Below are 24,432 nucleotides of genomic sequence, written 5' to 3'. Positions count from 1 at the left end.
CGTCATATAGAAAAGTGATATTTTGATAACTTTTTTTTAACAACATTTTTATAACAGGATATGTGTCATCATTTTATTGGTCTATTTGAATTTATGTTTAAGAAAAATATTTGAAACTGATCAATCACAATGTAGTGTTAAAATGTTGTTAAAAAAACTTTTTCTATATTAATAAGGGAAAAAAATAAGTAAGAAATTATTTATAAAGAAAATACTTTTTTGACACCATTTTACAAAGTTCACGTCCTACTTTTAAAAATATTTCGATTATTAAAAAAATTAACTTTTATATTTGTAAAAAAGGAAAAAATAAATAAATGATAAAATAGTAGATGTGGAAAAATTTGTTGGATGTGAAAATAATAATGTCCTACTCATAAACTTATAAAATATATAAGTTATACTCTAGCAAGTCAAGTCTGGTAATGGCAATTTAAACTCGTCTCTTTTGACCTTGATTATTATAAGAACAAGTCTTTATTCTTTATTATTTATTTTTTTTGTATAATTATGCAGTCGTGATCTCAATAATCTTTGTCTTAATAAAAGTGATTTGAGATTTGGTGTTATTATTATCATCCATTCACTCAGGGAAAATAGCTTCAATAAAAGAAAAGCTAAAAAAAAGTTCAGGAAGTTCTAACAATCTTCGTTGGCATTGTATCTTAATATTTATTATAGTTATACGGTTCTGATCTTCGACCGGTCTAATAGGAAGAATTAGGTTTTTCAATTGTATTTCAATGTGAACAAAGCTTCAATATATATACAAAATAACTACGTATAAATATTTTATTTAGAAATTACCAAAATTATTGAGTACAATAGACACTCAATTCCTTTTTTTTAAAAAATATTAAGTTATTGAACCAAAAAATTAATCGTATATTAAATACTTAAACTTATTTATTTGCTTGCATTTCTCTTAAATAAATAAGGTTAAATAAGAGTTTTTTTTCTAGCATTTCTCTTAATTTTAGTAGAATTAGATTAGCGCATTAACTCCGCATGCATTTTAAAGTTAACCATAACTACAGTTTCCTAAATATGATATAAAAAAAAAAGAGAGCGTATTTATATATGTTGTAAGGATTTATTTTGGAGAAAACCTTTGTCATCATTTTTTAATATACACATTCGTTTACTTTTCTTAAAAATTAAGTTAAATATATTATTCGTTCTTAAATTATAAAAAATTATATTTCATTTTTAAACTAAATTATAAAGAGTTTAATTCCTCTAAATATTAACAAATAATATCTAAATTGTTCTTTTATAGTAATAAACTAATATATATATATATATATATATATATATATTCATCCTCTGGAATATGTTTGAGAACAAAATACTTTATAATTTAATTTATAAACTAAATACAATGTTTCATAATAATTTAGAAACACGAACATTATTAATCCAAAAATTCGTTACAACATCCATCTAAAAAAAACAGGAATTACATTAAAAAACAGAAATTACTTATAGACAAAATTTGTTGATAATGTCAAATATTTATCGGTAATATAAGGTTATCGACAATTTTTTTATAGTATAAAATTCATGATAAATATTTTGTCGAAAAACATTATTAAAGGTAAAAGTTGCCAATAATGAAATATGCGAACATTACCAACAGTTGAAATGCATTGGCAATGTCATAATATATGTTTTACTTTATCAACAGAGAGATTCGTCCATAATGTAATTAATATGTTTTTATTATTGATGAATATTCGTTGGTAAGTCCGTCAATAATTACTAAAACAATTTCAAGTGTTCTATTACTATTTCTTACTCACCACAATATATACCTGCACGTAAGCAATCATTGCACTCAAAATTATCAACTCATACAATCTGCTCAATATCATGAAACATGAAATAAATATCATTGAAAAAGATAGTTATTGTATGATTGTATCATTCAAGCAACATATAAAACAATTATGTTTTAAAATAAAATGCAATACATAAATATTTTAAAAAGTTTATCAACTCCTAATAGTCATTAAAATCATTGGAATCACCATCATCTTCTTACAAAGGCAATTGCTAGGAAGGTGGTTGTTGTTGGACAGATGACTGCATTGGGGTGCCCTGCATTGATGGATGTTGTTGCTCAGACAATGATGAGGTGGACTAATTCTATCCTTGTTGAGGTAACAATGTCTATTCTCAAATCTTTATAGAAGTGCATCATAGCCTAGTCACGAGCTTCTAGTTTATGTCTAAGGACGACATTGCTCTCATCAAAAGTGTTGAATGCATATGGTTGTTGTTTCAATATACCTCTTTTAACATACCTCTTTTAACACTGTAATTGACATCAAGTTGTCCTACCCTATATACCCTGTGTATAGTCATCCTTTCTTCTTTCATAGACGACATCAAGCTAACACTAGGTCCTAATGTCATTGTCACCAACATATACTCTTGATGCGGCATCAGGAGTAAATCCCACCCTAGATATAGCTTATGAGAGTCTAAGAGAAAAATCTTCGTGTTAAGTAATATACAAAGTGTCAACAACATGAAATTCAAAATGTGAAAGAAAATAAATAATACAAGATTGAATATTGCTAAAAAGTTGGCTTACTAATCTTGCAAGACCTCTCACTAACATATGTTAACATATGTGCCAGTGTCCTTCTGAAGATAATTTTGTTTAAACACCTCATTAATGTGGACAACCCATCCAAACTTTGTTGCTTGTAAACTTTGGCTAGTTTACGTAAGGAAATTTTTCAGTTGGTACATTTTAACAAAATGTACCAAATTTTAGATTACAAAAATATCCTTGTTAAAAAAGAAAACCAACTTTAAAACCCAGAAGAATTCTATAAAAACCCATACAGGTTTTATAAACCCAGACGGGTTCTATAAACCCAGACGGGTTCTATAAACCCAGACGGGTTCTATAAACCCTAAATCCTAAACCATTATATTTTTTAAAAGGTAGTTTTTTTTAAAATAAAAAATAAAATAAAAGGTAGTTGTTTTTTAAAATTAAAAATAAAATAAAAGCTAATAATTTCTCTCGTACACTTAGACCAATCAGGATTTTCAATAACTACCTTTTATTTTTTTTATTTTAAATTAAATTTTAATATTATTAAAATACCCTTAGATTTAAAATTGGTTTTCTTTTCTAACAAAACATTTTTGTAACCTAAAATTTGATACACTTTACTAAAATGTACCAACTAAAAAACCTCCTTACGCAACTTAGTAAACCCATATATATATATATATATATATATATATATATATATATATATATATATATATATATATATATATATATATATGAGTGTAATAACTATAAAAATAAATGAAAGACCAACCTTCAAACAAGGACATTAATATAGAGTTAAATGCAAAAGAACGGACAAAATAGAGGTTGATGTCAACAAAACCCATTTTCCTTTATAGATATTCTTTAATGCAACAATGATGGAAAAGAAAATTCATTTCTCTGGTTAGCATAGGGACATTAATTATGTTGTGGTATTTTCTTTCCTTCATGTTGATAGGTGAGATGTGCCAAAAAGTAGCCATTGAAAGTGAACTTACCTTCTCTTCATCAAATGCACCTTAAAGAAAGCTAAAATAATAATTTTATATTAGTATAAAATATAATATAATTTGTTGCCTCTTTATATGTGAGAGGTGTGTGAAGTGTTACATTGACACTTTGGAAATCATTACAATCCAATTCATTATTATCCCTATCGTTTTCCAAAAGACATTACCATTCTCGTTTTCCACAGTTATTGTAATATTTTGCATGCTGAAAAACTTGTACCTCTTATACAAAAGTTATATTACATAAAATTGTATTATTTTTTAGATCCTAATGAAATTCTGACCATGGTGTTGTATGAAAATTTCTAGGGATTAAATTTGAAATCACGATCATATGTTCTTGGACAACATCCTTAGTAAATTCTTGAGTGGTTTGAGGTTCATTGCTGAACCTATTCATTAACGTAGCTTGAACATTTCCTGACCAGGTATGAATGATGTAGCATCACACCTCTTCATAAAAGCTTTAAGGACATCATCATCAATAGGAAAACCCTCCCGCGCATCTTTAATTAGAGTAATACGAAAAAAATAATAATACAATTTTATGTAATATAACCTTTGTATCAAAAAGGGTACAAAGTTTTTACCATACAAAAAATTACAATAATTGTGGAAAATAATATTGGAGATGTCTGTTCAGGAAAATGAGAATGGTAATGATGAATTGGATTGCAATTATTTCTCAAATGTCAATGTAACAATCAATCCACACGCCTTCCATATATAAAGAGCTAATGAATTATATAATATTTTATTCTAATATAAAACGATCACTTTAGCTTTCATTTAATGAAGCAAAAGTAAGTTCATTTTACTTTTTGGCACATCTATCAACATTTAATGAAAAGAAGGAAATATCACAGCACAATTAATGCCCTTCCGTTAACGGATAAAACGAGTTTTCTTCTCCATCCCTGTTGCATTAAAGAAACCCTACAAAGGGAGATGAGTTTTGTTCACTTCAACCTCCATTTTGTTTGTTTGGAGGTTGGTAAGATGCAATCCTTCATTTATTTCCACAATTATTATATTTCTTTTAACTTTGAGGTCTTCACTTCTGGGTATATTTGTTTCCTTTAACATGTGCACCAGAGTGACCACCACGGTCACCGTTACTCTTTTATTTGTTGTTTTAATCTTTTAGTTTAGGATGCATATTCATATTCTTTTATGATGATACCCAAGTTTATTTTCCTATTATGAAATCATGGTCTAATTTTTCCTTGATCAACCTTAAGTATAGTAATTTTTCCCCAAGAATCATCATATCACCATTTTCTTCTTTGCCTATAACCTAAAATTCAATGAGTTGAAAGGGGAACATCAAATATTAAAAATGTGTTTATATAAACACACAAAAATAGAATTCCCTCTACAGAAAACACTTGGATAAGAGAAAATCCAAGACATTCAAAGTATTTAAGTGAATATTTACATCAATATTAAGGCAGAAAGCATATGTATTGAGGAAAAAAAAATGAGAAACAAATCTATAAAAATGTCAAAAAGCATCTCAAATCAGTAATGGTATATTTGACATAGCTGCATTGTTAAGATATTTTTCTTCATAATGTATTTGTAATAAGAACAACAGTGTATACTTATATTTAATTTTGTGATGTTTACATCAGCCATGATTTCAAATAATATTAAGTATCACAACAAATCAAGATTACAGTAGCAATGATGATTTAGAATCTCATTTAGTAAAAAAACACAGACCAAGTTTTAAATAGCTGATTTGAAAGAAAAAAAGAAATACAATTAATAGTTCTAAGAAATTAATTGAAAGGTTCTACCCTTAAATCACTAAAGTAATAGAAAATTATTATATGTTACTTTTTTTTATGCGTCTATACATCACTTCATAATTTTACAAAACTTCTTTCTTTACTGATATGCATCACTTTCATTGAATCAGTATTCTAAAGACAATCACATTTATTAAATAGAAACTAAAATTAATAAGATTCATCTTCTAAACTACTGGATTGATTCAATGATAGGACTTGTCAAGATGGTTAAAGTATCAGCAAAAGGATTTAGAACATATTTTAATATAAGACTGGAAAATGTGAAAATATACATATTGTAATATTTCTTCAATAATTAATATTTACCTTCTTAATGCCATGATCTTGATGAGAACTCCATTCTTTATCTGTGAATGGTTGTAAGGAAACGTTGTCTATCCATATTTCGTCAGAGATATTAGTGCCCTACATAATTCATGATTTTGATAAGTTAAAAAATTGTAGAAATTACAAACAAGTTACTTCCATAAAATAAAAAAGTCTCTTCTACTCTTTGGCTTGAGAATGACATTGGTGCAAATGAGCAGACAAGTCTTCTACTATTTTTGCCCTCTTTCTCCACAAGTGAATATCCATAGCTGTTATTGCGATTGTCTCCCATCACAAACACGTAATTCTCTGGTACACGCTGCAAAACCAAATAATTATTACATTAAAATCAGTGTACAATGCTTCCAATATTTCAAGGTTAATGTATTCTCACATGAGTGTTGTACCCATCCCAATAAATTTTGGATTAGTTCATCGAGTGAAGTACAAAATATGTCAGGATAGTTCAATATTCATCTAAACACAAATGGTCATCTAATACAATCAACCCACTAATTATGAACTTCGATATTTGGCTTTTCCTTCTTTGTTGAAGTCAACTACACTATTCCAAAGAAGATTAATTCCAAGCACCAATACGAAAATTGAAAAATCTTCAGCCATCAACTACTACGTTCGTGTGAAACAGAGAAACAACAGAGGCAGAGAATCATTATAGAGTTTGAAAAGAATTTCAATATTTCCTTTACTTTTATTTAAAATTGAGAAAAAATTATAATGCACAGGTGTGTAAAATGAAAATGAGGCATTCAACAGATATGCAATCACTGAAATACATGCATGTAGAAATGAATTGAGTGAACTACTAATATTATGAGCAGATGAAGCAGGTTGTGAGCTGATTTGGTGAAGCAAAAGTTGACACAAAATAAATAAGATTTGGTGAATCAATCTTGAGAACAAAACCAACACCAGTAAGAATCACATTAATAGCTAAGAATGGATTTAGGTCTTCTACATTTCTTCAAATTCATTAACTATTAGGAATTTCAGCACACAAAAGGAAAGGGACTATTAGTCAAATACAAACAATTTCACTACCTTTTCTGAACCTAATACAGTGAGTAAAGTACATTACTTCAGTTATCAAGCACTACAAAATAAAAAGGAAACAATCTTGAGAATCACTCAACACCAAAAAGGAATAAATCAAATGAAAGTTGCAAAGATTATAGATAAAACCACCAACAAGAAAAAAATAATAAACATGAAGAAGAATAAGAAAATGGGAATGAAAATATTCACCGGATTTTGTGAACTTGGAAAACATCCAAAATACCAACAAACTTTGTTTTGAAAAAATGGCACACACAAAACTACATCAAAAATAAATTTATCACGTCACAACAATTAAAAAAATAATCAACCAGAAAAAGGAAACACGGTAGAGCAAAGGAGAAAGGGTACAGGGAAAATGGAAAAGGCAAAACAGAAAAGAGATAAGGAGAAAAGGAATAGGGAAAACGCTAAAGGGAAAAGGAAATAATGGAAATATCTTACTCCCATCTCCAAGTCAATCGAAGTTTTCTATTTCCCACAACACAAATAACGGTAACGGAAAGGATAAAGGAGAAAGGAGAAGATTTGTGTCGCCGATTTATTTTGCCAAAGAAGATAACCCTAAAAAAAGAGAAAGGAGAGAGAGTGGAGAGAGAACACACAAATTGAAAACAGTACAGAGTGAGAGAGAATGACACCATTTTAAAAATTTAAATGGTAAGGTTCTGTTCGGCCCAGCTTTTTCAAGTTTAACAAATAAAAAATTCATCGTCGAGGGTTACTCTGTACACCACCTTCCTCTGTCACACCACATTTTTTTAAATTTTCAAAACTAACTTTTATATTTAAAAAATCCTAGACTCTCACTTTTTTTCTTCAAAGGATATGATATCTCTTAAGAAAAATTTTCTTTAACAAATATGCCGCATCTATTTAAAATTAATATTTTTTAGTTTTTAATTTATTAATATATTATATTAATAATAATTATTTAATTAAATAAAATTAAATTAATTTTTGTCATATATTATAAAAAATTTAAATAATCTTTAAATTAAATAAAATATAATATTTAAATAAACTAAAATTAAAAAAAATATAAACGAATGTGATCACATTAGTTAACCACATCAATTAACGGACGTGACACGTCTATTAAATATGATTAATTAAAAAAATTTATAATTTAATTAAGGTTTAATCATTTAGATTGTTCTGATTTATGTTGAGTTTTCTCACTTAGGTCCCAGTATTTTAAAACGTTTCGATTAAGTTCTTATTTTTGCAAGATTGAATCAATTAAGGGTTTGTCGTTAACTTGGGTAGACGACATTAAAATTGAGTGTGTGTGGCATCCAGGCTTGGCTGAAGTGGTAGTGTATGCTGAGCTGAGTTGGTTTTCTCACATTTTTTAATTAAATTTCATTGGAAATAATTGATGCGCACAAAACGCAACGTTTAAATAATTCAATTCTGCCTAAATCAAAATGTGTGTTTTGAGTGCGGAACATTGTAAGCATCACTCGTCCTCTCCATAGAACCGTCCACAGAGTGATCATCAGGAGAAACAATGTTCAAGTTCACGTCCTGCAAAGGAAGGACTTTCAAATTGGAATTCACAGAGTCTTCGCCCTGTTCCAACGCCTCCCACTCTTGCAAATTTGGCACGTTAGAATCCCACCCCAACATGTCCTTTTAAAAATATCAAAGTCCTTTTAAAAATATCCATTTCACTATCATTTAGAAAAAACATTTTCCTTCGTATATGCGTTCTTTCTCCACTGTTTCTCTGCTCTCTCCGCTCTCTTTCTGCTTTTTTCTGCTCTCTCTCCTTTATCTTTCTTTTACTGTCATCTTCTCCAATTAAGCAACCTCCGACGATCCCTTTTTCATTTCTTCTATCATCATTGAAGTCTAGACATTGTCCTCCTTTGTTAGGACGATTTGTTTTTTCGATTCAACTTTCACCAGTGAGACACTTCTTCCCTTTTTCGTTATTTGTGTTGTAGGTTGCGAAATGGAAAACTTAAAATGGGTCACAACCTGTGAGCCAACCCGACCCACCACAAGTTTGAGTCGGGTTGGGTTTGAAAAAATTGAATTTTTTTTATACGGGTCAGATTTCAACCCGGCTCATTTAAACCCGGCTCATTTAAACCCGGCTCATTTAAACCCGACTCATTTAAACCCGGCTCATGTGAGTTGAACTCGTAATGGGCCGGGTTGGCCCGCTAACCCACCTACCTAATTTTATTTTTTAAATTTATTATTTTATTTATAAAACTTATGGCATATAAGAAACTTATTTCTATGTTTTTTGTGTTTGTTTTTGGATGACATTTGGATTATATTGTATTTTTTATAATTATTTTGAATTGTCTTCAGTTTAACATCATTTTTTGGGAGTGAAATTTTTTTAAATTTGAATATAGAAAGTTTGTATTTTTTTTTATTTAAAAAAAATTGTAATTAAATGGATAGTGAGCCAACCCGTTTACCCACCAACCCGTGGTGGGTCGAGCTGGGTTCAAATTTTTCTGGCTCGCTAATAAATGAGTCGGATTGGGTTGGCTCACTAAGTGACCAACCCGTAGTGGGCCGGGCCGGGTCGAGCCAGGTTACCCGTTTTGACAGCTCTATGAAAACTCCAGTTACTTCGGTGATGTGAGCAAGGTATTTCCGTTATTCTCTTTCCCGTTTCTCTTTTCCGGTTTCCTCTTGCATTATTTATTTTTTGGATTGTTATGATGTGATAAGTTTATTTTTGACCTAGTTGTGTGTGCGACATTGCTTCAAAACCAAGTTAATTGGTGCTTTGAATCAAAAATTGACTCTGGAGCAGAAGACCTTTATTGAAAAGACACCACTTGGTTGGTTTTTAGAGTTACATGACAATGTTAAGATTGGTAAAAGTGTCTTCAATGAGTTATGTGTTAGATGGTTTGACTCGTTTGGTGAGTTTTGTTTTGGAGAGAAAAATGTAGAATTTAAGGAAATGGATGTGTACAAACACATGAAGCAAGGATGACACGTACGTTACAAGAGTCGTGGGCTGAGAATTTCCTACGCTGGATATGGTCCTAAACACAGTGATATGTGTATTAAATATTTTTTTTAAGCGAGGTTGACAATACTAAATGAAGATCAATATAAAGTTAACTCAATGAAAATTGATTGCAATAATTATTGGCAATGCTAATATATATATATATATATATATATATATATATATATATATATATATATATATATATATATATATATATATATATATATCCAGATGTTTCCAACCAACATTGTTATTGAGTAAAAAGTTAATACGCAAATGCGATTTGAAATCTTGACGAGGAAACTCACTCATCCAAGGAAAAAATTGAAAAGATCACTCAAAAACAAAGTTCAGGCGATTTCCATTACTAAACTCCTATAATCGATTACTAGAGACATTTTTGGAAGTTGTACAAAAAGTTGAATGTGACTCCCCAACCAGGAGAACTAGGCTCCCCAAGGTGTTTTTGAGTGATTTTTTTCAATTTTTTTCCTTGGATGAGTGAGTTTCTTCATCATGGATGTTTTTTAGTCCTTGGATGAGTGATTTTTTTCATCATTGGTGGTGTTTAATGCATCAAAAGTCACCTTAGTTCATTCAATATTAGAGACCAAAGCCCAAATAGATGGTTTGAACAAAGGTGAATTAAAATCATGAACATTGATACTTAAGTTATGCACTAAACACCATTAATGATGAAAAAACTCACTCATCCATAAAAAGAAAATAGAAAAAATCACTTAAAAACAAAATCCAAATAATTATAAAAAACCTAGTTCTTCTAACTAGAAAGCCATATTCAATTTTTTTATTAATTCAATGTATTGTAATAACATTGTGTTGGACAATTACATGTTTAAGAGAAAATGTTATTTTAACAAAGTTGCACCAAGTAGCAAGATTTTTGACTCTATCCAATTTCTAAATAATTGTGTCACGATATTTTAGCATTATGTTTTAGTCGAGATGTTATCGTTTTAGCAATGAACTTACAAAACTGCATCTGGAAGCACTTCGTGACCATAGAAGGAAACTTAGAAATTTTATATTTTAGTTTGTTCTGAATTCGTATCTACCTTTCGTAAGATAAAAATGAAAATGTAGATTAACATATACTAACAATATAAACTCATAAATATATTATTTTAAAATTTTAAGTTTAGTTGAAAATGATATAATTTTTCATATGGATTAAATTTTTATATAAATTAATATTTTATATATATATATATATATAGATTAAAATTTTAAATACTTCATTAACTTTGCTAGTGGGAACACTCCTTTCACAGGAACTACAGTTCCTCTTTCATTTTCTATTTCTAGAATTCTCGTCATTGAACTAATAAACTTATCCGATGTGATATTGGAAAAACATTGTTTTTTTTTTTCTTACGAAATTTTTATATAAATTTAATTCTTATTCTTTTACAATTCCTGCGATCATTATCTTACCTTTCATTTCTTTATTATTGTTTAAAAAGTACTTTTTCTATTTTATTTTTAGTTTTAATTATTCTTTAAATATTTATTGTTTAAATAAATTGATTTACTAATACCAATAACGGTTTACACAAACGAAAAAAACTTGTGTGATTTAAAATTTGAATGAGTTAAAAGAAATTGACTTATCATTCTATCATATAAAAATTAAAAATTGAACAAAAAAATTATAGTAAAATTTAAAAAGTAATTTTTTTTAAATATGGATTCGATAATTATTTATTGAAAAAAATGAGGTGATTTCCTAATTTCCCAACTTGATACTTAACAAACGATCATAGTTATTATTACCTTTTCTAGTGGCTAACAATCTTATTTATTTTACATCTCTTATATTTGATTAAGAGTTTAATATTTATGTTTTTTTTTTATACTATCAACTTGTATAAAATCATTATGAATATAACTTTTAAGATAATTGTCATAAAAGTAAATAAATTTATATATGACTGAGTGGATGTGGAAAAAGTGATTAAATTAATTTTTCTTTGATTGATCAAAATCCCAATGACAAGTTTATCAAGAAAATAAGTATTATCAATGATCGATAATCCACCAATGTTATTGTTAATCTCTCGCTGTTACCACCAATGGTCTAAAGATAAAAGTTTATTTTTATCCTTAAGCAATACTCACTTGAGTGTAAATCACTACTTCCTTCCTAATAAAAGGAGGCATACATAGCAGATTTACTTGGCAATGATCATTAAGAAATTTTGGTATATACCATGTTTGGGATGTGCTTTACATTACAAAACAACTAGCACATGCAAATTAGCCACAATGAACAAATGAACTAATAATTATAAAAAGGTTGAGCTAGAAACAACATGATTAGGCAAATAAAAAAACATGCCTAAAACAATGCAACTCAATTAGTGGAAACCCAATCACAAGTATGAAATCACATCTTTCTTCAACAATACAACCACACATGTATACTCACACCAAGAATATGATAAACCTCACGTTTGTAGGAAGAACTCAGTCAGTTAATTTTGCTTCTACACTAGATCATCTGGCCCAGCAAGCACCACCTGCATTTACAAAACAAATACCCGTTTTTAATTTGCATCAAAGTAAGGGATCCATTTCAACAAGGAAATGAATACTTTTTCCTTAAAGCGTTTATTTTTTATAATTAATTTGTTTCCGAATAAATTGTTTTCAATGTCATTTATTGAGAAAATGATGTACTTTAACAAAATTGTTTCAGAAAGCTATATTTACTGCTGTTCATGATCTGTGTCAACAAACCTTAAACCACACTGATTGTGATAGAGGAACTAGTACTTTCTGTGCCAATGGTAATAGTTTAAGGTTTTTTCCAACACAAATTAATGACAATATTAAATATAACTTATTGAAATAATTTTACTAAAATAACTTCACTCTTTCAGTAAATGCATTACCTTTTATCTCCTACAAATACATAGACAGCAATTTATTTGGAAGCAAAGTACGAATTAAAATGCAACCATTTTGGATAGAGGTAGGGTCTAAACAATGAGACAAGAGAGTCAACATATGAATCAGTAACAGGTAAGATGAGAAGGGTGCATACATTGCAATCAAGAGCATATTTCCTGGCAACCATGATGGCTACATTTCTTTCTCTCTCTGATTCAAAGGTTAATACAAATGAGAGACCTTTTCTAGCTTGCCAAAACAATGCCTTCGCTGCGTTACTGACATCACTTCTAACTCCACATAGCTGTAGTTAAGAAAAATGTCAGTTAAAGGGTAGTCAAATTGAGAACTTAGAAGATAATAAACCATAAAAAAACAGTACAAATGAAACATTGCACCTCGATAAAAACATGTTATTCTTTATCTAGGTTGTCTGTGTTAAATATAGAATAGAAAGGAACAATTCTGTACTGGGAAGACATTGACACTGAAAGTGTCAATTCCCATGTGTGAATTTATGTGTCCGGGGACAGATGCAGAGCCTTTAATTTTCATGTTTAACGTGTTGGACTCAAGAATAAGGACTGATTGCTAAAATAGTACCTGCATTGATGGGGAGTAAATCTCTCTAGCTTTTGTAATCCAACCTCTGCATAGCTTTATCCTCATCCTCCCCACATTAAATGAATGAGTAGAATGAGATGAGTGGTCTTTTCCATTCATTTGAGAAATAACTACCTGTGAAAATCCAATACAAACCAGGAATTATTCTCCCAGAAATGTTCACTACCAAAGCAAAACTTCCTCTCTTTTGCAGATAAAAGGAGTGTGTGAAAATGTGGAAGTAGATAGTTAGCTGCACATATAAAAAATGAAACAGTAAAGCTGAGTTATATATAACACATGTACAAAATTTACTCAATTAGACCACAATGGCTCAAGAAATGTAAGGCTCTTTTGTACGCTACAGCAAAAATAACTAAAACGTATAGCATCCATCTTTATCACCCAATACTCGAAACTTGCTTGCAAGTTTGCAACAATTATAATACAGGGTGGGAGGCGACTATGAGAGTGGAAATAGGAAAGGGGTGTTCCATCTTAGGGCCTGGAATCCCGTATCAAGAACTTACAAGCAAATTTCTCAACCAAGTAGTAAGCAAGGCTTATATTGTTTGTTGAATTATAGGACCAAACAGAATTTAACTCTTCTTTTAAACATCATCTTCAGAAACTACTCAGAAGACAAACAGATATTTTATAATATTTGTTGAATTAAATGACACTTTCTACAGCATTTTCTGCCAGGATTTAAACCACTGAATCTAGAAAGGATGTTGAAAACATACATTAAAATCAGCATTAGATTTTCGTAGAAGTGACTCTACAAGGCTTCCAAGTCCTGAAACTGTTACACACAGATAGGTAGATGTTAGCCTTTGTTTTCTACTTCAGGGTGCATCAATAGTTAATGTCAGGTACAAGATAACCCCAACTATGCACACTTGAAAACAGAAGTTATTTTCTGGGAAAAGAAAAAGGTAAAGGCCCTTAAGAAACTAACCAGGTTGAACGGGATTAGTTGTAAGTGTAAGTTTTTTCCCATTGGAGACAATATCTACTTGTAAGATTCTCCCTACATCGGAGGGGTCAGGAGCATATATTGATTTGATGGCACCTGAGAAATGAAGGGAAACCAACTTCAAACATTATAAAAAACAATCAAGATCAACTAGTTGTTGGAGGCCAGTCAAAGAAACCGCAGCATAAACAAAGTCAATAAGATATGTAAAACATTATTCATTATGAAGGTTACAAATAAAAATAGATTCCACCGCCATATTAGAGCTAAATGGTGCAGAAGTATATTTGAAAAATTACATTTGCTGGATTGTAAATATAGGATACATTATTAAAGAGGATACATATGCAAATGCTCCAATCATTATTTATAGAAAGACTAAGAATAAATAAAGGCACCAAACCTTTTCTTGACATTTACATCTCAATTATAGATCTAAAATGGAAAGCAAAATGGCCAATTTGTATAATATACATAGATAATATACTCATTGAAAAACTTCCAGACCAATGTCAAATAGACAGAATCAAGTATAAATGTTACTCAAAAATATCAATACAATACTGTGATCTGAGCAATCTGAAATACGATTGAAAATAAACTAAAAGAGAGGTACCTGAAATAACTTCTCTCCAGCTCCCTTCAGATGACAAGCGATACCACTGAATCGAACATTTAGAAACATGTGGCACTTCATCTGAGCAAGGCTGGACTTGAAGATATGAACCCAAAGCTTCAGAACCATTTAACATGTATAAGCGAGATTTATTTTCCTCGTCCCTCTTGCTCATGGTTAGCTGGCATAGATGAAATGAAGTTATTGCAAGAAAAGTAGATTTGAGTGCATTAGATCTTAGTATTTATAACATGTATAAATTATAGTTTGCAAACCATACTTTTATCCGATAGACATGAGGGTTTTATTCGTTCCATTCAAAACATGGTTTGAGAACCAAAATCATGTTCAAACACGACCAAATCAAGATTTTGCCCAACATGTTATTTATGAGTTAAAATTTAGTTACTATAATCGAAGCAAACAATTTATGATTGATTCAAATGGGAAAAAAAAAGTATATGAATAAACTACTATTGTCCTATTACCACATGCGAAGCACAAGACTGCCCAATCAAATCTAGTAATTTTGATTATAGCTTTGATAGATAATTTGAGCAAATAAACATGAAATCAACAAACCTCTTTCTGAAGCTTAATTGAAAATATAGATTTCTCTCGAATTTGGTCCCTAAGAGCACGTAATTCATATTCCATGGCCATCACCTGAAATCATACAATTGTCATATTTCACCATTATGAAGATATTCAAATTGTTAATGTGTCCTTTGATTAAGATGTGCCTGATTGCACATGCAATTCCCAAATGATATGATGCAGAGACATGGAAATTTAACTATAGTTAGGATACAGGCATGGCAGAGTATATTAGTAAACAGTAGTAATATATGTACACACACACAAGGATTAGAAAAGAATGAAAAAGGATATGCGTTGACAGTGTAGAGTATTTTTCCAAAGTCATCGAAATCACAAACTACCATATATAAGTTTGTTTACTTTGTCAATAATCACCCTAGAAGTCACACTAAAGCTGATTTTTATTTAGTTAACAATGTAAAATCTTTCCACACTGAACATACATATCCGTTAAACTCAAAATGTTAATATTAACATGTAATATACCAAAATTCTTCAGATATGGTATGGTCAAATTTACACAATTCAAACCAAATTTCAGCATTTAATTACAATTATGTGCATTTCATACATTTCAAATAAAAAATTTCTCATTTTCAAAGGTTTAAGGTGAAAATGTTGTATCTAAGCATGGTGTATGATATGTTTAACAATGTAACTACGAAATTATAGAAAAATTGGTGTTAGTGCTTCTTGTCAACATCTGGATTATTTTTATTACTATTATAATCATTATTATAAAATGAAGTACAGTGAAGTTAAGCAAAAAATACCCGCTATAACAGTATTGAGGAAGAAGAAAGCAATTCACCTTGCTTGGCTGATGTAACAGTTTGATTCTTCTAGCCTCTTGAACCTCTTCTATTAGTCCATCCACATCCTAGCAATGAGGGACAGTAGATATTATATACCACTAACGCATCTTTAGAGATTTTCCATATTTATATACATTGCAAAATGAAGGATGATACAACATGATATGAAATCTATGTAAGTTACAAGTAAAGAACTACAAACAGAGTATTCAGAAAACAGAAACCTTATATTTTCCTTTTTACAGTTCCAGCCTGAGTATTTTTATGCATTGAATTTTTCACACGAACGAAAGTATGAAAATTTCTATGTCAAGTTTGTATAGTTGAGGAGGAAATAAAGTTCATAAGAATTCTTCAGCATATACAATTTCTATAGGAAATGTTATCTTCAAGATGTGCCCATCGTACCCCTCTTTTCTATCCTAAAATTGTAGTATTTGGTAATCTTTTGCCCACACCCAAACATAAGATTCTCATGTGTACATTGAATATCATTATAGTGTAAAGTAATGCTTCATTAAGAATTCATTAATGCAAAATTATACACACATATAATTGTGAAATCAAACAACACTTTAATACCTGTGGTTTAGAAGCTTGGGATGTTTTTTCTTGTTCTTCAAGAGCCTCCCCAATTCTGAGCACCACTGACCTTGCGCTTTCTATTTCGGCACAAGCAAAAGACTTCTCTTGATTAACTAACTTCTTAGCATCTTCAGAAGCCTACAAAACCAATTTTGTTGTCAAAACATATTTAAATCAAAGAACTAGAAAATCAAAACTATCAATCTTAGTTTAACACATCCTATCAATCTTTAAGTCAATTGTTCAACAACCTTTTCATTTCAAAGTTTGATTTCTTATTCTCTATCTTCTTATTTTTATCTTTATTTTATCTCTTTATCTTTTACTATTTATTTTTACTTTATTTAAAACAAAAATATTTAATTTTTCAAAAAGAACAAACAAATTGATACTGTGCGAGTCTCTTGGATTTCAATACTTGGACTTAAAAATCCACTTAACTACTCCTGGGCTTAGTACACTTGCTAAAATCCTTACCATAGTATAGTTTGAAACAGTTTATTTGCAAACAATACACAAACACATGTCAAACAACGAATTCATTATTGCTTTACAATCTGTAAAAAACATACCCAAATGAAGTTTGGAATTTGATAAAAGCATTAATAGTGAAACTTCATAAATTGTTCAAGTAAATTAAATTATGAATTAGCAGAATGTTTTGGAGGAGATTGTGTAACAAAAAATTCAGACATCGAAGAAGACCTGTTTGAGAAAGTTTACTAGCTTCTTCACTTCAAACTTCTCTTGGATCAATTCTCCTTCATTTTGAGTCAACTTAACTGCTAAAGCTTCCACCTGTGAGGAATATATTGTTAAGTATGAATGTTTAGCATCATTAACATGAATTGAAGAGCTAAATAATTTTCCTCATGCATTATGAAATAGCTTTGCAGAAATATGCGGGGCTCAGAAAAAGGAAATGAAAACACGCTCCACAAAAGTAAGCCAGAAAACTTAAAAAGATAGTGAATCAAATGGAATGAAATAACATTTCCAACTTTGAACATTGTAGTGTACTCAACATGAAATAAGATAAAATAACGAACCATAGATATAGCTTTCTCCACATCCTCTTTGTTTCTTCCTGCAAAACGACCTCTTAAAGATTCTAGTGCATCTCTGAGTTTTTTCAAGAGAACATGTCCCTCCAAAGATGCAACGTCTCTCAGTTTTGCCTGAATTTTTCACACAGAAAGGAGGACGGTAGAATCATCAGAAATTGAGAAAAGAAACACGACTCAGATTAACAACCAAAAAAAAAACACGGATGAACTGTGATTTGAAGTCAATAACAAAACTTTATTTCAACAATGGCACTCCTGATTGCCTAAAATGTAAAAGAGATGTAACTTGAACCAGCCATTGTATTTTACTTTTGCTTTGAACTAATGTGTATTTGACAGAACAGGGGAATGTTGAAAAACATTGAATATTTATGTTAAGTAAAGGAAAATAATCAAATAGTAGACCATAAGCAAATAATTGAAACAAAAACCTCATTAGACAATTTAGCAGCTGCAGCCAGGTTCTTGTCAAATTTACTGGCAAGGTCCCGGACTGAGATCCGCTTGTGTTGGTCGGACAAATTGGAAGCTTCTTGTTCAATAACATCCTTCAATGAAGGACCTTGGTTTTCCTCCACTGGCTCTTCCAGAATTTGATTATCAGCTCCCAGTTTGTACTTTGGAAAACTATCATAAATAAAGCTCACGTCAGCTGAAACTGGCGGAAATGCCTCCATTGGCATCTTGATTTCAACTTCCGGACTTATCTTTGTCATCAGGAAAATTGTAGTCTGGTAAAAAACATATTACAATATAGTATGAGGCCTTCGATAGAGAATATAGCAGTGACAAGTCAAAAGTTAAACAAAGTTAAAGTACAGAAGACTCCTGTCTTCATCAACAACTACAATTAGACCCAGCTTAGACAAACGTATTGAGGACACGTGACATGTAATTTAGAGAAGGTGAAGTCATGAAAGAATTCTGAAAGCAAGAAAGCGTGATGGAATAGGTATGGTTGAACTTCTAGGATCTGTCTACTACTCAAAGCTCCTTTTACGATAAGAGACAAAAGAGACAAATCAATAGTAAATAAATGTCTTCATGAACTTTAAGAAGCATCAATCATGTTTGATTATGCGAGAAAGAAATCCCAAATTCATGTTCATGCAACTTGGTGATCAAACTACAATCAAAACATAAACAACATAAGTTCATCACGGTTGCTGATGATCTGCCAACTGCCAATTATGAATGACATTGTAAATCAAACATCCTCATTCTGATAAGAGGATATAAAGACTTAAAAGAGTGTTGTTACCAAAGATTAGACTTTGAAGGAGGATAGAATCTTGAAGTGTTATCAACAAAGATTAGAATTTGAGGCGAAGATGGTTAGATTGGTAAAAGATGCCAGATGAGTTCAGACTAAAATAACCATCTCATTTGACTCCATTTAGTTTGAGCAGAAAAAGTGGCCGAATACATCAATTGTCAATTAATTCATATACAACTAAAAAAGGGAAAAAGAAAAGGATGGCAGAATTAGTACGGCATTTAATTAGAAGAAAAATTATGTAGCAGATAGCATTAGTAGTAATAGTCAGAGGGAAAGATTAGAAGCAATAACATAAACTAACAGCTATGTTGTGGTTGAATATTAGTCTCAAAACATCAAAGTGATTTATTTCCTATATCAAGTAAAAAGAGAGAGATCAAGCGTAGTCACCGTGCCAAAAAGCCTTCACTTACCAAACTACATTATCAAATTAAGTTTCAAGTTAGTGCAGCAGTTCCTGATATAGAAACAAAAACCAGATTAAAAAAACAAGGTTTCTCCTACCCCCAACAAACACGCAAAACCATGAAACCACATAGATCTAAACAAGAAAAGTGAAATACTGTTGACAATGACGCAGACACATAATACATGATACATCAATTATAAGAATTAAGAATAAAATCGAGAGAAACAAAGTAAAAGCATTGATAATTCGAGATCAAACAAGATGATTGTTTGTCAATTACAGCAACATCTAAAAATGCATTCCTGAACATCGTCAAACCAACCCACATTCCACAATTTTCGGCCTACTTCAATCACAAATGCAGAAATAAATAAAAAAGTAAAATCTTACTTTTCACTCAGCAACACTTGTAAGTAAGGCCACTGAAGCAAAGAATAGAACGAAAAATGAAAAGCAAAGTGAGAGTGAACGGAGAGCAAAGAGTTGCATGCACCCAAATGGAAATGCCAGAGGGAGAGAGAGTGAGTTTACAAACTCCAAAAAACCCAAAAAAGTAAGAACAACCCAACAAAGAGAGTGATTAAAACAAAGAGTTACCACTGCTGAAGCCGGTTGCAGGTAAGCAAAAAGTGAAAGAGACAAAGAGGATTGAAGTTGAAGAGTTACAAGAAGAACAGCAGAAGAAGGATAAGGGGAGGGGGTTGAGAAGAAGAAGAAGAAGAATCTAAAGGGTGGCCATTAGCGTTGCTTTATGAAAAGGTTAAAAAAGAGAGAAAGAAGAAAGAAAAGAAGAGTGAAAGGAAAAGCTTGCAAACCTGACTCATTTGTCTCCCCTCCCAACGACTTGAAATCAATTTGTTTTTCGCTAACTGCATCATTGTTACGCCCTCCCTCTAGGTGGGGCCACCCTCCAACGTCCCACGCGCCGTCCCCACCTCCACCGTGCCCATCTACAGCGGGAAGGCGTGCACACGCGCGAGTGCGCGCGCTTGGCCATATTATCGGACCGTACCGTGGTTCTTCTTTTTTATTTTAACGTTGTTTTACAGCGGGGACTGCTGTTTGGCGGGTGTTGTTCTTTTGACTCCCTTTTACCCCATAATACCCTCCGTCTTTCTCTTATTGACGCATATGCCACCACCTGAGACAGTGGATAATATAATACGTAAATAAAAACGTTAAGAAAATCTTCAAACCCAACTTTCTTTAAGTTTACATTTTGTTTGATAATAAGAAGTTTCGGATTTATATTTCTACATGAAAAATAAAAGTCACTTAAATAGTTTTTAATAAATAAATTTAAATTTCATTTATCTCGTGGAAAATCAACATATAGTAAATTAAATAAGAATTTACCTCGATATTTTTTAAATAAATATTATATGTACTGAAAATATAAATTTTAACTAAATTTTATATTTTCACTATCCTAATTTTTAATTAGTCAATATTATAATGAAATTTTACTAATAATATGCAGAAATTAAATTCTTTTTTTTTATAAAATGCAGTAAAGAAATAGCCTAATCCATATAAAAAAACTTACAAACTAAATTTATTTCAGATTGATAAAAACAAAATTACGACTTACAGTATTCGAACACCAACAAGTAAAAACAAAATAAAAAATTTGATACCACTCATCTTTATAAAAATAAATAAATTAAATATTAGTGACATTAAAAAAGAAACACCAATAATATTATAATTACAAGGAAAGGTTTCCTCTCTAATCCAAGTGAACAAAGATAATTACTTTACCAAATTTGAGTAAGATAATCCGAGAATGGGTATTTACTTTGAGTTAATTTAAAACGTATCGTGGGTTTAATTAATTATTCAAAACGATGCCCATAATAGAATTGTTTTTCAAAAAAGAATTTATATTAAAAAATGAAAATACAAAATAAAGTATTTAATTTAAATCGTAAAGGAAAATGAGTTTCAGAATTTTGAAAAGAAGAATGCATTCGGTTTAAAAGATAGACGGTTTTGTTTTTCTTGAAATTAATTTTGCTTATCTAAAATTAATTTTAAAACAAAAAAAAAAAACGAGCAAAAGCAACTCGCTCACGGTGTGGTGATTTCTGGGTCAAAATAAAGTTCGAAAGTGGCCCTTAAAAAACACTGTATGATAACTACATGCATAAAAGAACATCTACTCGAAAAAAAACAAAGACAAAGTGTTGGTTTGTTTAGTTAGCCAACTATCAAATTGAGATGTTAAGACCTTATCCATGAGTAACTTTTTCTTTTCCAATTATTATTAATTCTTAAGATAAATTCGTAAAAAAAAAATAAATTTTAAGTCTAATTTAACTCAAAAATGAGTTTATAAAATGAGTACTTATATACTTATAAATTCATCTTATTTGTATTCAACAAAATATTCGAAAGCATAAACATATTCTTTTTTTTTTCATTTGTGACATTTATAATTGAGCCTCCTATGTGGGACCATTTCTGCCAATATGAAAAGGAATTTTAGTTTACGTATTTTTCGTATAATAATTCGCTGTTTTAGAGGGTGTGTTTAATATTTGGTATATAAAATTGTTTTCGATTTTAAGAGGATGTTATTCAATATATTTGGAGTTTTTATATCAACTTTTTGTGTGGAAGGAAATAGATATATGAAAATCCTGTACAGAACAAGATCTAATAATATAGTTGTAGATTCACGTGCAATATCTTCGATGATTATTATGTCTTTTGCATATATAAAAGAAAAGGAGAGAATATAGATAATTTCGTAAATATTCAAAAGTTTAATTTATAAATAGGCGTGACTATTATAAAATTAAGAACATTATTGTTGATTATAATTTAAAATTAAATTATATTAGAAAATGTTTATCTAAAAATTAAAATATGCGAAAATGAGAGCAATGTGTAGGTGAGATGACAGTGCATGGAAATTAAAGCATGCATGTGAGCGATGAGAAACTATGCAATCACGAACCCAGCTGGGCCTATAAGTGAGTTTGGTTGCTTTGTCTATTTTTCAACATTTTGTTACTTTTGTTATATGTCCTTAAATTTTGGGATTAGCACTCATAATTCATAATATTATAAAAGGAAAGTTTTCTCTCTTTGTGACTTGTCTTGATGGTGAAAGAGCACCAAACAGTGTGTAAAAGGCTGGAGATATAGGTGTTATTTTAATGATACATGTAATCACTAATACGTAATGTTATCAAATCATGCTTATGGAATACTCTAATTCCAAATCGAGATATATTCGTCAGCTCATCAAACTAATTTTGTTACTACCATATTTCTTATATTAATCCTCTATTTAGATTTTAACACTGTTTTACACTATAGGCTTAATTTAATAACTTTTGGCTAAAACACAAATTATTTTTCATCTTTCTTTTAATTAGCTCATTTTTGTCGAATACATAACTAATATACATCACTTAAAATTTATATTAGAAGTAGAGTTTGTCTAATTCAACTCCACAAAACCAGATTGTAAGGTGAGGTTTACACCTCACTTATATATTATAATTTGGTCTTATCTCTAATCGATATGCAACTTCTAACACGCCAATGTATAGACATATCGTGCGTGATAGTATAAATTGGGTTGTCCGATAGCGATCCGACAACAGGTGAAATAGAAATGTCCAAAAAAGAAATATCGCTAAGATAAACTCTTAACCTAACTGTGGTAATATATTAGAAGTGAAGTTTAAGTCTAATTCAACCTTGAATAAGAAAAAAAAAACACAACGAAAAAGATAAGAAGGAATCATCTTTGAATTTTTTTTTTCTTAATTTTTAAAATAAAATCTTTAATTAATATTTACTAATAACCATGTAAAAGATTCGACATTCATAATCAGAAAACTTTCAATATACATCAATTTTCACTGAGAAAAATAGTAAGAATATTTGACATTGAGTGATAAACATTTTATACTTCCAATTTAAAATCTTGAAATATTGCATATACGAATATTTTACTGTTATTTAAACTTATTCCACGAACAAATACTTTGACATCTATTTTTTTTTACTCTCATTAATATTATCATTTTCCACCCATTCTATTTTCTTTTATAAATGCAAAAAATTCATTTTTTTTGGGACCATTTTATCTCTATAATAAATTATGAAATAGTAGTAATGGTACCAAAGAATCTTTTCCTATTCCTTGTGAAAGTAGGACCAAACTCACTCCTAATCCTAACGCATAAAACTAAAGTTAAAAAAAAGTGATTATTCTCTCTCTATCATTATTTTTGGGTGTATTTTGCCATTAAAGTATACTGAAAGAGTTCCTTAACTAAGACTAAAACTACTCCTGATATGATAATTAAGTAGACAAACTAAGAGTATTAATAATGATATGATAATTTAGTTTAGTGGAGTAAGAAAAGAAGCATAAAAAATGGATTAGGGTTGAATGTTCTTCCATACCCCACATGCACTTTTGGCATCAAAGTCATCTGCAACCTCGGAATTGATGAGTATGAATATGGTTCCACCAAAATCACTTGGATTATTTTATTATGTGCATATAACTTTAACTTCATATATTATATATAGGCGCGTCTAGATGAAGGAATCATGGAAATGATTACAGTGTTAGATAAATGATAGTTTGGTTATGATAACAGCCATTTTGGTCACACTTTTGCAAAATATTGCTGGGTTTTCATTCAGTTGTGGTGGGGGAGGATTTGGTGGCAATTAACTTAATTACTTCCCTTAATCATTTGTCCTTTCATTTTAAAGATCCCCCACCAAAGATTAATTCACTATAACCAATCAA

General features: G+C 30.1%; 1 protein-coding gene across 9 annotated transcripts; it reads right to left on the bottom strand.

The window, feature by feature from the left end:
• Window positions 1–11,967: 11,967 nt before the first annotated feature.
• LOC106753969 (stomatal closure-related actin-binding protein 3) lies at window positions 11,968–20,577 on the bottom strand. 9 transcript variants are annotated; one of them, XM_014635882.2, is made up of 14 exons: window positions 20,040–20,458; window positions 19,631–19,697; window positions 18,393–18,692; window positions 17,944–18,072; window positions 17,600–17,692; window positions 16,892–17,032; window positions 16,306–16,374; window positions 15,477–15,560; window positions 14,895–15,075; window positions 14,261–14,374; window positions 14,046–14,104; window positions 13,300–13,434; window positions 12,851–13,000; window positions 11,968–12,323 (listed from the first exon to the last, which is right to left on the bottom strand). In XM_014635882.2, the coding sequence occupies exons 3-14, from the start codon at window positions 18,675–18,677 to the stop codon at window positions 12,291–12,293; spliced, it is 1,473 nt and encodes a 490-aa protein (XP_014491368.1). In that variant the 5' UTR covers window positions 18,678–18,692; window positions 19,631–19,697; window positions 20,040–20,458; the 3' UTR covers window positions 11,968–12,290. The 9 variants fall into 9 exon arrangements, with proteins under 9 accessions (XP_014491368.1, XP_014491371.1, XP_022633394.1 ...); XM_014635885.2 differs by having other exon boundaries at window positions 19,654–19,697; XM_022777673.1 differs by lacking the exon at window positions 19,631–19,697 and having other exon boundaries at window positions 20,040–20,071; window positions 20,247–20,458.
• Window positions 20,578–24,432: the final 3,855 nt, after the last annotated feature.

Source organism: Vigna radiata, unplaced genomic scaffold, assembly GCF_000741045.1.
Source record: "Vigna radiata var. radiata cultivar VC1973A unplaced genomic scaffold, Vradiata_ver6 scaffold_7, whole genome shotgun sequence".
In the NCBI taxonomy this organism is placed as follows: Eukaryota; Viridiplantae; Streptophyta; class Magnoliopsida; order Fabales; family Fabaceae; genus Vigna; species Vigna radiata.
Note: the sequence above shows the minus strand (reverse complement) of the source record. Positions and strands in the feature narration are given on the sequence as shown.